Below are 16,687 nucleotides of genomic sequence, written 5' to 3'. Positions count from 1 at the left end.
AAAAAATTAAGGATGTTCAGATGTTCCTCTAGTTTGCTGTCAAAATACATATATTTGCGGGGTTCGTAAGTCATTTTAGTCATACGGATTTCGGAGGTCGAAGGTCAAAGTCGAATTTGGTAATTAGTTTTCATAGGATATAATAACCGGTATACGATTTACAATCGATTTGATTTTGAGTACTTTGAAGTCCCACATTCTGGTGGAGGTATAACAATGCCGGCCCCGCATAACTTAACGACTTCTTACTTTAATTTACATTCGACTTTATGATAGTGGGCGTAAAAATTCTCTAAATAATGTTAAGGTCTAAATATATCCCGTTAAACAAATGCCATATTAACTGCCACGTCCAACAGACAAAAATAAATTGAACACCGTATTCATGTAGGTATGTATTAAACATTTTCCCATCTCTGGTCAATGACTTTTTGGTATTTCGCTACAAAGCGAAAGCAACACATACACAAACCGACAATCGTCTATTGAAACATTTAATGAGGACGAGAGAGTGTACGAGAGTATTTCGCCGCGTTTCGTCGTATTTTATTTTCCAATATAATATACATTTTCGTCTGGGTTTTCGTTCTTGTAGTGCCACCACACCGCCTCACAACATTGTTGTTGTTGGCATATTCGTTGTATGTGTTTTTGTATATACGAGACTGCAACATGCAGATGCCAGTTCAGTTCAAGGAAGAATATCAAACGCAATGGATGTACCGCGTTTAATTGACGAACTTCGAACCAGACCCGCACTATGGGATACAAGAAATGTTACAAATAAATGGCGTTATTCGATACCGGAATTATGGAAGGAAGTATCCAATGTTGTTGGCAGCGATGGTAAGTGGTTGATGTTAATATTCGTATGTTTCCTCTGCAATAAAATTATAATATGTATATGGTATTTGGGTAATTCCATAATATATTTGATTATGAACTATAAATGAAAATGTATTAAAAAGTACTGAAAAATAGCAATAAATAAAATGTATACATTGGAAGTTGGCAGTTGCTAATGCTAAGCCGCTCACTGCCCATTTTATATTAAATTTGTCATTTTATCAAAATATTCGTCGGAAATCCCCAAAAAGTATATATTCTTGATTTGAATAATATTCGAATTTTTGACATGACCGCCATATATGGGGGTCCACACCGATTTTAGGCATTTTTTGACGATTGTACTCGAATTTTTGAATCGCAAAGGATTCATTGGATCATTTTTGACATTCTATGTATACAATGGTCCGGAAAAGTATTCTTTCAAAAATTTCCACGCTATTGATCTTAATAAATTCCCACGTCTAATCTTCCCACGTATAATCTGCTATCAAAAAAATTGGTAAAAAAATCGGCAACGTTAAGGTCCCTTGAAAAAATATAAAAAAATCGGCGATTAAAAAATGTTACGCTCTGTTTGCCATATTGAATTTTGAAAAAAAAATCCTATAAATTGTCCACTTTATTTTGATACATAGAAACTACAATATTTCACACAGTCAGTAGTGAAAATTTCATCCAAATATCTCCATTCATCGCCGAGTTATGACCATTTGAACATTACCTTGGGTCAAAATATAGCGGCTACACGATTCTGTTTGCCTAGTACTGCAAATCAGGAAAATGGTAAAATTGCAATTCCAACGTGGCCACACTTCTGATTTTTTCGGCAAACAATGTGGCAACGGAATTGCAATTTCATTATTTTCCGATTTGCAGTATTAGGCGAACAGAATCGTGTAGTAGCTATATTTTGACTCAATGTCAATCTCAAATGGCCATAACTCGGGGATGAATGGAGATATTTGGATGACACTTTTGCTATTTACAAATCGACAACTGTAAGGTCTCATGAAAAAATATTAAAAAAATCGGTGAAGAAATTGCCATTCCACAAAAAAACAGAAAAATGTAGAAGTGTTGGCACGTTGGGGGTTTCTAATGTAACGGCTCAGAATTTGTCAAATTATATGTACACTTAAAACAAACAATGTAGTCTTTACCGTACCAGGCAAACATAACCGTGTAGCAGCTACATTTTGACCCAAGGTAAATTTCAAATGGCCATAACTCGGCGATGAGTGGTGATATTTTCATGAAACTTTCACTGTTAGTTGGTTGAAATATTGTAGTTTCTATGAGTAATAATGTACAAGAAAAAATATATGTTTGGATTTTTTTAATTTTACTAATAATACTACGGGTTTTTTATGTATCGATAGGGTGGAGATTTTTTAAAAATATTTTTTTTCTATTTTCAATATTTTCTTAAATATTTATTAAGCGCCGATTACTAAATAAATTTTCGAGAGATATTATAGGCTTGGATGTTTTGGAATATTTTTAAAATATAATTTTAAGTCATGGAATATTTTTAGAATATTTTTTCTAGTTTTCTAGTACACATAAAAACTATAGCATTCCCCAAATCCAATAGTAAAAGTATTGAGATATTTGGATGAAACTTTTACTATTGGCTGGGTGGAAGATCGTAGTTTCTTGTAAGTATCAGAAAAAGTTTGTGATACTTATATTTTACTAAAAATACCACGCCTCTTTTGAAGAATATTTTTTTAAGGGTTAATGTCGATATCTTACTGACAATTTAATTTTCTATAGAGTTACCCATATACCGACAATCCTTTCAGCTTGAAAAAAAGTTTTTTTTTGTTGTTGTTATTTTTATACATTTGCATACCACCACTCCTCACTCCAATACGTAAACATTTGCTTTTATTTACTCATCTTTTTTCGGTCATTGCATGGATGCCTATCTGCCTGTTCAATATTATGTTTTTCGCCCAATTGTTGTTGTACATACAATTTGCCTTTGCCTCATTTCGCCTTCATTTCTCGTTGCTGCTTCTGTTGTCATCGTCGTTCCTGTTGTTGTGTAGTCGAACAATGCAAGCGTAAATGGAAGAATTTGCGCGATGCTTATCGTGCTGAAGTAAGACGCGCCGAACGTCGCGTTGAGAGAGACAAACTAATGGGAGAGTATGATCCGAATGCCAACTACAACAGTAAATGGGTGTACTTTGAGCCGATGAGTTTCATTAACGATTGTAAGCGTCCGCATTATTCATCGGCCGTGGAACACGAAAACACAAGTTCCAATGACGAAGAGACCCCTGGCGATGGAATACATTTTCAAAAGGATTCCACAACTCGAATTCGGTTAAACGAAAATGTTGAACAACGTGCTGATGCTGAATATGACGATAATAATACCAGGGGAGTTGGTGGCAATGCGGATGATGATGATGACGATGCCGTTAACGATATGCTATTTGAAGAATTTCAAAGTATTGCCACACCTCAGGCTGCCAGACGCCTATCAGTCACACTATCACTCGCTAATTCCCTGGAACAAAATCTCTCGAATAGTTCTCTAGACAAACCAACAAATCTATTAAAACACCATCCAACATCGGCCGGTGAAGGGGGACAAAAAGACTGCAAATGTCCACCAAAAGGGCGTAGTGAGGATCGTGTACATTTCCTCGAAGATCTCGAAAAAGAGGAACAAAAACTTATTAAATCGACCAAACGTGATATTAATCGGGCTTTGAGTCACATCGGCGATTCGGATTATAATTTCCTGGTTAGTTTTTTGCCACACATGAAAAAAATGACAGATTTGCAAAATTTACAATTTCGTGGACGAATGTGTGATTTGGTACTGAGTACCCTGGCGCCAAGTATGTCGCGACACAACTCTCCTGCCCCACCACCATTAACCCCTGCCCCTATTGTTAAAGTTGAGTGTGGCAACAGCAATGCTACTGCCTTACAACCAGAATCGACAACAAATCAGGAGAAGAATTCAAGTATCGAACTTGATAATGACATTGAATTCTTTTCAGATAACATATAATATTTTTTACTTTTAACAAAAACTGAATTGCAAATTTTTTATTTCAATTTTGTATAACAAAATACAACATTTGGCATTTATTTTTTTTGAAAATAAATGAAATTCGAATACAAAAATTATGAAGGGCCACAAAATGTATAATTGCCCATAACAAATAACTAAAAATTCGAAACTGGATCTCGACTGACAAAAAAATAAATATTTTCGAATAAAAGAATGATCATAACGTTGCCGTTTGTGTTTGCTCAATTTCGCTCGAAACTATTATTGATGTTGGTAAGTATAACTTACACTATATATTTATACATACATACATTACGGGTTACAAACGTATTGTTTCACATATACGGAATGCCCTGAAACAACTAGGGAATGCTCTGAAATTTTGCGGTTGGCGTCTCAATTATTTGTATTGTATCGATCTCTGTGTCACTCACATTTCATGTTGTATCAAGACTCATTGGAAGCTATTTAGCATCAAATGTTCGGTAAACTATATTTCTTTGTGTAATTACTTGTGCGTCGATTACACGTAGTCCGAAACCCATTGCTTTAAATTGGTAATATTTTTGTCGTAGCAAATTGTATTTACTAATTAGCCAAATGGCAAATGGATATTGATACACATATAAACTTCAAAATTTCCGCAACCAATAGTTAAAGTTTCATGAAAATATCTCCATTCACCGCCGAGTTATGGCCATATAAAATTAACCTTGGGTCAAATTATAACTTGCCTGGTATTGCGAATGGGAAAAAATGATGAAAATTCCCATTCTACAAAAATATCCGAACTCCACAAGTGTTGAGTCTCGTTTTAATCTGTATCAATGCATCAATTTGGTATTTATAGTGAATTAAAAAAAAAACTTCGACATTATTGTTACTCAATGAAACTACAATATTCTACCCATCCAATAGTGAAGGCTACATCTTAATATAGCCATTCACCACCGAGTTATTGTCATTTGAAATTTACCTTGTGCCAAAATATAGCTGCTACACGATTATGTTTGTCTGATACTGCAAATGGGAAAAATTAAGAAATCGCAATTCCAAAGGCTCAGAATATGTCAAATTATATGTACACCTAAAACAAACAATGTGGCAACGTATCTGCAGTTTTCTGTTTTCGTGAAAGTGCAATTTCGCTGTATTTGACTTCCAGTTTCTAAAAAAATGCTTTAAAAATATGTAAAAAATAATTATACCTTTTCTTATAATGATTTAAAGCAGTCAAGCTCACATGTTTGTAAGGTAATGCCGTATTAAATTAAAAAGTTAGGCAATTTGTGTCGATTGTTGAAAAATCGTCAATTATGAGGCTAAAATTGGAAACTCCGCATTTGCCATTTTTAAAGTGAAAAATCGTCAAAATGCCGATAAATTCGCAAAAATGGCAGCCCTGCCTCTAATTTAGAGTTAGTGTGTGAGAGCGTAACTGAGAGATAATCATCAAAAAATCACTGAAGAAACGACAAAAAAAAAAGAGCATACATGTGCATGAGTGTCATAGATTAACGATGGGATTAAAAGGAACGATTAGAGCAAAACTAACTAGATGAACGAAACGATCGGATTTAGTACAGATCGTTACTGGTTCAAAATAAATCATTTGAACGACCTCGTTCCGGAACGATAGAACTCTATTTAGTATGGCTAAGCAGCCGTCACGTCGCCAGGGGGATACAATTCCGTTTTAGCTTTTTTGCGAAAACCTTTACCTCTCCCGTGTATACATATGTTCTTGTTACCGTAATAAATACATATCTATGTAGCTACCCCACTTTATTTTTTTTGCCACCAGTTTGGAGAAGAAACTTCATCGTTTATAATTTCTTACAATAGCAACAACCAATATGTTGAGTGAACTCATTTCCCTATATGGAGAGTGGATACCAATTGCTCTATCATTCACATTGAATTCGCCGTGCTCGCTCATTTATTGTTCTCTGTAGGTAGTCGACGAACAGCAGTAACGATGGCACATTAGTTGAACGAAAAATGTCGAACGAAATAGATGCCAAACGTTTGATTCACGAAGTACGCGTAAGACCAGCTTTATGGGATTTAAATCACGAGGATAACAAATCGTATAACGAAATTGGTAGACAATGGAAAGAAGTAGCTGGAGTTCTTGGCGTTGAAGATGGTGAGTAAAAGAAAACCGCCAAAACATAAACTTATTTTTTTCGTTACCTGAGTAGATAGATGCGACGTTGTTTATCAACAACGACGATTACAATAACAACAAATATGTATGAATGTATGTACGTACTTTAAATGAGCAACGTTTGTTCTCTCTTCTCTTTTTTTGTGCTGTTCGTCTTTCGTGTCGTTTCTTTTGTCGTGGACAACACAATTGGTTGTATGTTGGGTATGTCTGCTGCATGTGTGCGATGATTTTATGGCTACGCTGCAATCGGTGGTTGAACAACAGTTGAACAATGCCGACGTAAATGGAAGAATTTACGCGACTCTTATCGTGCTTTGGTTAAACGTTGCGAGCAACGTAAAGCTCGTGATTTGCGGATGGGCATCAGTGATCCCAACATAGACTACGAAAGTAAATGGGTATATTTTAAAGATCTCAGCTTTATTAGAGACAAGAAGCGTAAACGTCGTAGCCGCATTGAAATTGAACAGGATCAGAATACAAATTCAACAGATGATTTTGAAGAATCTCATGCCATTTCCGAAATTAAAGTGGAGCCCACACGTATTGGAGACGATGAAATATATTCAATAGAGGAATTCGAAGATGACGACTGTGTAATGGATGGAGATATGGCTGATGTAGAATTTGAAGATATTCAAAAACAAAATAATGATTATCATAGGTCAATGTTGAACGAACAACATCTCCAACGTATACCAGCTACAATATCTGTCATCAGTGTACCACACAGTGAAGCGACAAAAATAACAAATAATATACCAAAGGCATCGTTAAAGCCTCGAATGTCATCATTGTCTAGTGATGCCACAAAATCGGTAAATAATTTAACAATGACATCTTTAGCAACACCACGTTTGACATTACCAGTACCACCCACAATTAAAGTGGCAATAATACCAAAAGAAAATAGTTCGGCAACTCCAAATGATAGCGCCAATAAAAAAGACGATTGCCATTGTTCATCACGAAGTGAGAATAATGTTCATTTTCTTGAAAATCTTGAACAAGAAGAAAACAATCTGATGCAATCGACACGAGAAGATATGAAACGTGCCACAACAGATCATAACGGCGATCCAGATTATAATTTTCTTGTGAGTTTCTTGCCGCAAATGAAGAAAATGAACGATTTACAAAATTTACAATTTCGTGCCCGTATGAGTGACTTGGTATTGAATATTTTGGTACCGCCAATGCCCAATACAGTACCACCACCATTGACGGCAGCACCAACATCCGTTGGTAATGCATTCCAAAGTAAGCGTTTTACAATTAATGCAGCCACATCGACTAGTTGTAATAATTATTCGTAAAAATATTTTTTTATCTTTTGGATTATACTTTAATATTGAAGGATTTTTTTCAATAAAAAATGGAGATGATATTGATATCTAATAAAATTAGAAACCATTTTGTTTCAATAGCTAGTGTTGATAGGTAAGTTAAAAAAAAACAAAATCAAGTAAAATAATAACAACTTAGAAATATCGTTCTAAAGAAGGGAAATTCATTCTAGATTTCTAAAATAATAGGACTATTTAACTAGGACAATCTACAGCGTGTATTTTTACTCTATGCTTATTCAAGAACTATCGAAATCGAGGGATTTAAAAAAATACCCTTTCAAGCACGACATAAAATACCCTTTCAAGTACTACCTAATTTTTCCAAGGGCTATATGAGGCACGGATTTAAAAAAAAATGAACTTAGAAATAATCGTTAAAACTCCACGCTTGTAGTTCTGATAGTCATTGGAAAATGTTTTCTCAAAAAGATCCAAACTTTTAATTTTTATAGTTCTTGGAAATTATTTTTTTAAAAGCTCCAACTTTATATATCGGATAGTCATTGGAAATTATTTTTTTCCAAAATACCAAGTTTATAGTTCTGATAATCCTTAGAAAATTAATCTATAAAAGTCCATGCATTTAGTTCTGACAGTTAGTGGGAAATTATTTTTAAAAGTTCCAAGCTTATGTCCAAGGACTATAAGAATCCTTGGAAATTAGTTTTAAAAGTTCAAATCATACAGTTCAGAAAATGAAAAATAATCATTAAAAAATTCAGGGTTATAATACTGATAGTGATTGAATTTGTTTAATCCAAGCTTATAATTATGATCGTCCTTGGAAATCTTTAAAAATCCACGTTTATATATCTGTTTATATATAGTCCTTGCAAAATTATTCTTTAAAAAAATATACGCTTATATTGGTTAAAGTACTTCGTTGTGATTGTCCTTGGAAAAATACCATTCAAAAATATCCGAGTTTATTTATTAGTCCTTACAAAATATTGTATGACGGCTTTGTTTAAAAAAATCTAAATTTTAAATTAAAATTTAATATTGATATCTAATCTACTCTATTAATTCCGTATCCTGTTATTTTTTGTTTAATCTGTTTTACTACCAAAAATCCCATTAATCCCCTTTTTTTCAATTCCCAAACAATGCCCTTGGAAAATTGTTATTTAACAAGATTAAAGGTTTTTGTTTAAATATTTGCTGAAATCAAATTAAATACTGCCAGTGAATGAAAAATTCGGTGAATGAAGAAAAAATTCAATCCTAACCAAGGGAAATTCCAAAATTATCTAAAAACACTTGCACGTGTGTTTTTATTTTGGCGGTGGCAAAATCCCAAGGATTACAAATTTTCTCAGTTCATTTCCGTGCCTGGCTTGTCTATTGGCTTAGCCAACAAAAATATGCATTAACGCCAAGTTGTGATTTTTAACACCTGAACAATGTTCGGAATCGATGAAATACCCATCAAGTAGTAGTAATGCCAGCCAGCATTCATGCATTCGACAAATGCATCTGTGTACACACACATAGACCCAGGGACACAGGTGAGTGATAACGAAGTACAAAAGATGCTGTTGCTGCTGACTTCATGCTTGAAACAACAATCGTAATTAAGACTAAGAAAGGCTCTAAAATAGAATTTTACAATGTAGTGGAACATAAGAGAAAACATCAAAGACCGACCATTGGAATACCGAACGATCTATGGAAAACCTATAGACTTGGGAGGGCTGCTGACACATTGTTTGGCCACATCTTTATGAGGAATTTAACACGATTTATATACAGAGATGTGTCCAGTTATGGCTTGGCTGTGAATGGAGATAGGAATGCACAGCTATTAACACATTTATGACCATTTAATGATGTTGCAGTTCTTTTCTTTTTGTTTCTGGCATCTAAATGATGGTCTTTTCCACTTTTAGTGTGGTATGTAAATGAAGAAGTTTAGCCGTCAATAAATGCCGACAAATATGTATTCAAATTGTGAAAATGAGGAAATTCCAGAGATAGCGGTTTATGGATGTAGTGAAATGGGGATTAATATTAAGTAAAGGTTTATTGAAGTTAATATATTGAAACAGGTAGATTATGAAGAGGATAGATTCTAAATTGTAAGGCTGAAATTTAGCTTAAATTTTTTAAAGAATATTTTTCAAAGGACTATACCTGAAGAGTTTTCGAGGGACCATTGGAAATATAATCGTGAATTTTTAACGTATGTATTTAAAAAAAAAAATAGAAATACACGCCTGAATTTTAGAGAATATTTCCCCAGGATAATCAAGAATATAAGCGTAGATTTTAATAGGACGTTTTCATGAATATAATTGTGAATTCTGAAAAAAAAATATTTTCCAAGAACTATCAGGAATATAATTGTGGATTTTTAAAGATATTTCCCAAGGATTATAATTAATACAAGCGTAGATTCATTTAAAGGATATGTTTCCGGGATTTTGTATATATATATATATATATATGGTTGAAATTTTTTGAAGAAAGTTTTTCCAAAGACTATCAATACTGTGACCGTCGATTTTCTTAAGGTTATTTCAGAATTTTTAAAAAAATATAAGCCAGAAATATATTTTTTAATTTGACTAATGTAGAGTTTTTAATTTGGACTTTTAGCATGAATTTTATCTCTTTCACTTTATTTGAATTAGAACAGAATCAACCTCCTCACTTCATAGGCATACCAACAAGTTACCACACTTGTCACCTTCCAATAAAACATGTCCGACGCCTTGTAAACAGGTAATAACTTGGCATAAGAATGTTAGGTAGGATTACCACATACAACAACAATAAAAACATCTTGAAATGCATTTTAATTAATTTCGTTACGCACGTGCATAATTTCTTGTATGCCTGCGTGGTCGCATTACGGCGTTGGCGAAGAAGAACAACAACTTTAGTTAGATGGGATTTGTGACGGGATCAGTAATGCCGGCCGGTTTATGGGCTATTTTCTGCAACGAATGTTGGAATTTTATGACATCCTGTTTTAGCGATGAGGAACCAGCTAGACCGTCAGTTAGTCTATCAGTCTCTCTGCCTGTTAACCATGTATTTAGCCATGCCAAGCCAACACCAATGGACAGCATTTCAAACACTTTCAGTCCAGAGAATGTAACGGCCAGTCGTAAGTAAGGAAGGATTTCGTCATAGATTCAAGAGGGCATTGCATACCCCACTATCACAGCAGTTGGTACAAATCCGAAAAATCGTCATTGGCCACTGTTTTATGATTGGAAATGTTAGTATTCGGAATTAAATGTTTGCGAATAAATTCGCATTGATATTCTTTTTTTTTCAATTGGAAATAATAATTTTTTATAACGTGATAGGTAAATGGTAAAAGTTTTATTATTAGTAGGATGGTTGGAAATGAAATCAAATAGAAATGAAACTGGAATATAAGGCTGAAGGTCTTACCAAATATATTTCCAAGGACTATTGGAAGACGGGATATTGTAAAGAATATTTTTATTTTTCCTAGGAGTACCAAAAACGTAAGGTTGGATTATTTAACGAATATGGAATATACATTTATTAGGATTGACGCGACAATAATTAAAAGAATATTTTTCAAGGATGATCAGGAATATAATGTGGATTTTCAAAGTATAATGTGCCAAGGACTCTCAGAAATATAAAAGTATATTTATACCCTACACAACTATGTTGTCAGGGTATTATAGCTTTGTGCAGCCCCAAAAGTTTGTAACGCCACGAAATATTGGTCCTAGACCCACCTTTAAGTGACTAGCTGAGTCGATTTAGACATGTGTGTCCGTCCGTCCGTCTGTCCATTATAATTTGTAAACACGATACAGGCCACAGTTATGGACCAATCTTCAAGAAATTTTGCATGTAGGATGGGTTCTGGCCAATGAAGACCCCTATTGTTTTTGGTAAATATCGGTTAATATTTAGGGGATGAAATGGACCAAAAACTTTATTTTTGTCCAATTTTCTGGTCACCCCAGAGGCCGCAATTATGGCCCGAACTTCGCGAATGTTCACATGGAGAAGGACGTCGGGCCAAAGAATAAGCATGCCTGCTTTTATAAAAATCCGTCAATATTTAGCGGGTCAAATGGACCCTGATTTTTGTGTGAAAAATTACTAAATTTGTATTCTATGGCGTATATATTTACTACTGAAGGACATAGACCCGAGAAGTTGATAGTATATCCAAGAGGAGTGATTGACCTTTAAATTGATACCAATCATATTGTCGTAAATTCGGGGATGCGGGAGTTATATATTATTTAGTAACTTATTTAGGGCGGATATATAGCCTGATCGCTTTGAAATGTTCCATGAGGTTCCAGTTATGGTGATGATCAGATAATAATTTTTCGAATGAAGTGGGCCGAAAACTTAGTTATTTGTACTTTTCTAGTCGAAAGCCGAACATCACAACACAACTTACGGTGAAGGGAATCTGGACAAGTAATTAGAGGGGATGTACTGATTATTAGTAACATTTTCTGACCTCTAGGCAGTCAAAAGTGTGCAAATATCGCAAAATATTCCCCAATCTCAGAATATAGAACCACAGAAAGTTATATTTTCATGGAAGTTGTGTAGGGTATCATATGGTCGGCCCCGTCCGACTATACTGCTCCGCTCACTGGTTTTTTAAATTATATGTTTCCGAAGGACTAGGAATATAAGGGTAGATTATTTAAAGATTATCATGAATAGGATCATCGTTTTTGCAAATAATATTTTCCAAGGACTATCAGGAATATAAGCGTGAATTCTTTGAATAAAATTTTTCCAACGATTATCAGAAATATAGGTGTGGATTTATTTATTTCCAAAAATGCCTTAAAGGCCGATTTTAATTAAATTGCAAACCATACCTACTACTCCATATAATAATTAAATCGAATGTTTTTCGGGGTTATCAGAAGTATTAGCTTGGATTTGTTAACGATTTTTTAAGTACTGTCAAGAATTTAAAAGCTAATTTGTAAACGAATATTTTTTCCAAGGACTATATATCCTTATAATTTTTGTTTTTGTTATAAGTTGTATCACATTAAAGTCTCGAACTAAGTTTCAATGGGACACCAGTATCGAATAATTACCAAGGAAAATACTTTCAATTTTATTCAACATTCCATTTTCCTTTCCTAGCCAGGAGTTAAAGGTAAAACTGCATTTAATGTAGCCAACTAGCTAGGCAGCACCAGCCCTACCACAATGAAGTTCAACTGAATGGATGGATAATTGCCACAATGGAGTCACATTTGTTTTATGCCAAGGCGAGTGTTTTGAATTGCTTTAAATGCAACGTAAGCTGGCTGGTTGGTTGGCTGGGTGCTTTGATTCGGAGCATAAATATTTCTTTCCACATTTGTGAATCCAGGTGTTTCAGTGACATGACTCCTACTCCGCTGAACTGCAATTAAATGAAAACAACAAAAGCATCGATGGAGCAAAAAATGACGACAGTGACAATAGTTTGTTTCTTTAGGCTTTTGTTGCTGTTGTTGTTTTTGTCGATCAACAATAAAAACAACATGAATTCTTTATGCATTGCGTTAACACTGATTTCTTGTTATTGTTTTTTTTTCGTTTCCATTGCAGACAACAGCACAACCAGCCACCATATAAAGTGACTCTGTAAGCTCAGCGGGCAAACAAAAAAGCAACGCCTATTTCTTTACAATGAAATCAACAGTTGTCCCTGGAGGGGGAGTTAAGCAGGAAGCATATCTCAACATAACAGAGTCAAGCTCAAGAACACACCTTAAGTTTTGTAGACAGACTTTAAGTGAGGGTTTGTCTGTTGTCGGTGTAAACGAAATAATAGTTGAGTTTTTTTTGGAAATGGTTTTACCGTGAAGAACATATTTTTTTCTGGTCCTAAAAATGTTCTTTAAAAACTGTGCTATGTGTTGAAAATATTCTTTAAACCAGTGAGCGGAGCAGTATAGTCGGACGGGGCCGACCATACGATACCCGATACAACTACCACCCGCTTGCCCGATTAGAGATCAACAGCACCTCTTCCTTTACACTGGCATATAATCCGAATATTACTAATATTCAGTACAGCCCTTGTGTTGTGATGTTCGGCTTATAATTGTGGCCTATAAAAAAAAGAAAAAAAGTTTTCGGTCCACTTCATCCCAAAATTATTATCTGATCGTCACCGAAAATTATAGGCGTTGTCCTTGACCACAACTGGAATCTCATGGAAAATTTCAAAGCTATTACTAAATAATATCTCAGTACGTAAACTCCTGTAAATATTTAAGTGTAACTCCCACATCTGAGTACATACGACCATATAATTGGTATCAATTTAAAGGTCAACCACTCCTGTTGGATATACTATCAACTTCTCGGGTCTATGTCCTTCAGGGGTAAATATATACGCTATAGAATACATATTTTGTAATTTTTCACACAAAAGTCAGGGTCCACTTGGCCCGCTAAATATTGACCGATCTTTATCAAAATAGGCATGATTTTTCTTTGGCCCAATCCCCTTCTCCATGTAAAAATTCGCGATGTTTGGTCATAATTACGTCCTCCGGAGCGACCAGAAAAACCGACAAAAATTAAGTATTTGGTCCATTTCATCCCCTAAATAGTAACCGATCTTTACCAAAAACAATAGGGGTCTTCATTGGGCCTAACCCATCTTACATGCAAAATTCCGTGAACATTGGTCCATAACTGTGGCCTGTATCGTGTTTACAAATTATAATGGACAGACGGACACACATATGAGACTATATATAAGATACGATCGGTATACTTGAAGGTGGGTCTAGGACCAATATTTCGCGGCGTTACAAACTTTTGGGGCTGCCCAAAGCTACAATACCCTGACAACATAGTTGTGTAGGGTATAAAAACATGTAATAATATGAACTGAAATATATTTTTGAAGAGAAAAACTATTAGAGCTGTACTGGTCCTTGGAAAATTATTCGTTAAAAAGCTACGTCTATTGCCCTTAAAAAATGTTCATCAAAAAAGCCTGTTCTCCTTATTAAGGCTTAACAAAAAATAAATAAATAAAAAATAAATCAGTAGACTCGCATGATAACTGCAGGCACTTTTACACAAGATTGGATCCGAGGGAAGCAGCAGGTACAGAGCTTGTAGGAATGTCAGCTTTTACAAACAGTACAAGCCCTAAAATTCTTGGGATTTGTAACCGACCTAAGGGGGTTTGAATGGTAACTGTTGATGGATGATGATAAAGTACCGAATTATAGGGACTTCGATTGAAAAATGAGTTCAAACCCCCCTAAATACCGAAAATTTAAATTTTTAGAGTACCGTTATCTGAAATTTCGGAAAATTTGAATTTCATTCATTTGTATGAAATGGAGCAAAATGTATATGAGAGCTATATTTGAGCAACCTTGGCATCCACCATTTGGCATGCTGCAACGTTATGAGCTACCCAAGATTTATTTCGACAAAAAATCCAATAGGTTCTAGGTTTCATTTTGTCCTAAGCTCACCTGCTCACCTATATCTCAACCGATTTCAAACTTAACAAAACGTATTCTAGACTAAATTCCATACCCAATCGGACAAATCTAAACCGATATCAACAAAACATCAAACTAGACCTAACTCAGTACGTTGTGCAAAATTTTGTCTCAATCGGACCATTTGCCCAAAATCGAACGAACTATATATGGGAGCTAAACCTAAATTTGAACCGGTTCCAAAAAAACTTCGCATACATCAATCTGTACCTAATTCAGTACTCTGTGCAAAATTTTGCCTCAATCAACAAATATTGGCAGTATGGTGCTCCATTTACATAAAATCGGACGAAACTATATATGGGAGCTATATCTAAATCTGAACTGATTCCAACAAAACTTCGCATACATCAATCTGGACCTTATTAAGGACGCTGTGCAAAATTTTGTCTCAATCGGTTAAATATTGACAGTATGGTGCACCATTTACATAAAATCAGACGAAAATATATATGGGATCTATATGTAAATCTGAACCGATTTTCCCCAATTTCAATAGCGTTCGTCCTTGGACCAAATAAGTGTAAATCTGAACCGATTTTCCCCAATTTCAATATCGTTCGTCCTTGGGCCAAATAAGTGACCTGTACCAAATTTCATCCATCTTTACTTCTGTACTTTACTTATAAAAATACATGTACGGACGGGCGGACAGACAGACAGACGGACATGCATAAATCGACTCAGAAAGTGATTCTATGCATATTCTCAAAAAAAAAACCATGGGTCTACATCGTTATCTTTTACCCAATACCCTGTACCACAGTGCGGTGAAGGGTATAAAAAGCCACCTTCTTAAAAAAATTCCCGCCAGAAAAGCCACGCCTATAGCCTTGATGGTCCTTATAAAAAAATTCCCATCAAAAAACACGCCAGTAGCCCTATGAAAAAATATTATTAAAAAATCCCCGCCTAAAGCCCTGATATTCCATGAATAATTAGTCTTAAAAATCCCCACCTGTGGCCTTGATATTCCATGAAAAAAATAGTCTTAAAAATCTCCATCTATAGCCCTGATATTCCAAGAACAAAATTTTCTCAAAAAATCTTCGCCTATAGCCCTAATACTCCACGAAAAAATATTTTCAAAAAAAAAATCAAAACCGTTGTCCTTGAAAAAGTATTCTTAAAAATCCTAGCATATGCCTCGGCTAGTCCTTCAAAAATCTTTTTTGGTTAGTCCTTTGGAAAAATGTCCTTTAAAAACGTATAGCTCTACTAAAAAGACTGGCCCTTGAATACAAATTCTATAAAAATCTAAATTCCAGCTCCGCAGATGACTTAAAAATATTCATTGCAAATCCACACATATTGCTCGTCTCGCCCCTGAAAAAAATATATTTACTTTTTCTGTTTAAGGTCTAACCATGTTTGAAGATTGCAGTTTTTTCTATAAATGAGTCATCCCTGCCAGTTGCTGTTCGATGCAACAAAAACCCAACTATTGTCCGTAGCACTCAGTTAACATCAGTCCACATTAGCTTCACATATGAATGCATTATTCAATTGGCTCCTTGCCATGCATCATAGACTCAAAACCCATCCATGTATGCACAAAACATGTTGGCCTTAAAACAAAGTTGCCAGATCTAGGGAGAACTAATTTTACAAATATCAATAAATTTTATTATTTATTTATATTAACTTATGTAACTGCATACTGCAGAAGTTTCAAGGAGGAAACTATTTAAGGTTCACATAAATCCCCATAGATTGTTCAGTGGCAACCATAGTGTAGGTTTTGTTTATTTCATTGGAAGATTGTTAAACTTTCAGC

At 34.7% G+C, this 16,687-nt stretch overlaps 2 protein-coding genes across 2 annotated transcripts; both read left to right on the top strand.

The window, feature by feature from the left end:
* The first annotated feature begins 713 nt into the window (after positions 1–713).
* On the top strand, positions 714–3,883 carry LOC133326992 (uncharacterized). Its single transcript, XM_061535599.1, has 2 exons — positions 714–846; positions 2,904–3,883. Exons 1-2 carry the CDS (start codon positions 714–716, stop codon positions 3,881–3,883), a joined length of 1,113 nt encoding a protein of 370 aa, XP_061391583.1.
* Positions 3,884–5,887: 2,004 nt separating this feature from the next.
* On the top strand, positions 5,888–13,022 carry LOC133326991 (uncharacterized). The gene is made up of 4 exons (XM_061535598.1): positions 5,888–6,035; positions 6,324–7,319; positions 7,487–7,499; positions 12,983–13,022. The coding sequence occupies exons 1-4, from the start codon at positions 5,888–5,890 to the stop codon at positions 13,020–13,022; spliced, it is 1,197 nt and encodes a 398-aa protein (XP_061391582.1).
* The last annotated feature ends 3,665 nt before the right edge of the window (positions 13,023–16,687 follow it).

The sequence above is a fragment of the Musca vetustissima genome, unplaced genomic scaffold (genome assembly GCF_032173495.1).
Source record: "Musca vetustissima isolate MV318-11 ecotype Yass unplaced genomic scaffold, APGP_CSIRO_Mvet_v1 utg14546, whole genome shotgun sequence".
In the NCBI taxonomy this organism is placed as follows: Eukaryota; Metazoa; Arthropoda; class Insecta; order Diptera; family Muscidae; genus Musca; species Musca vetustissima.
This window is presented reverse-complemented; position numbering and strand designations above follow the sequence as displayed.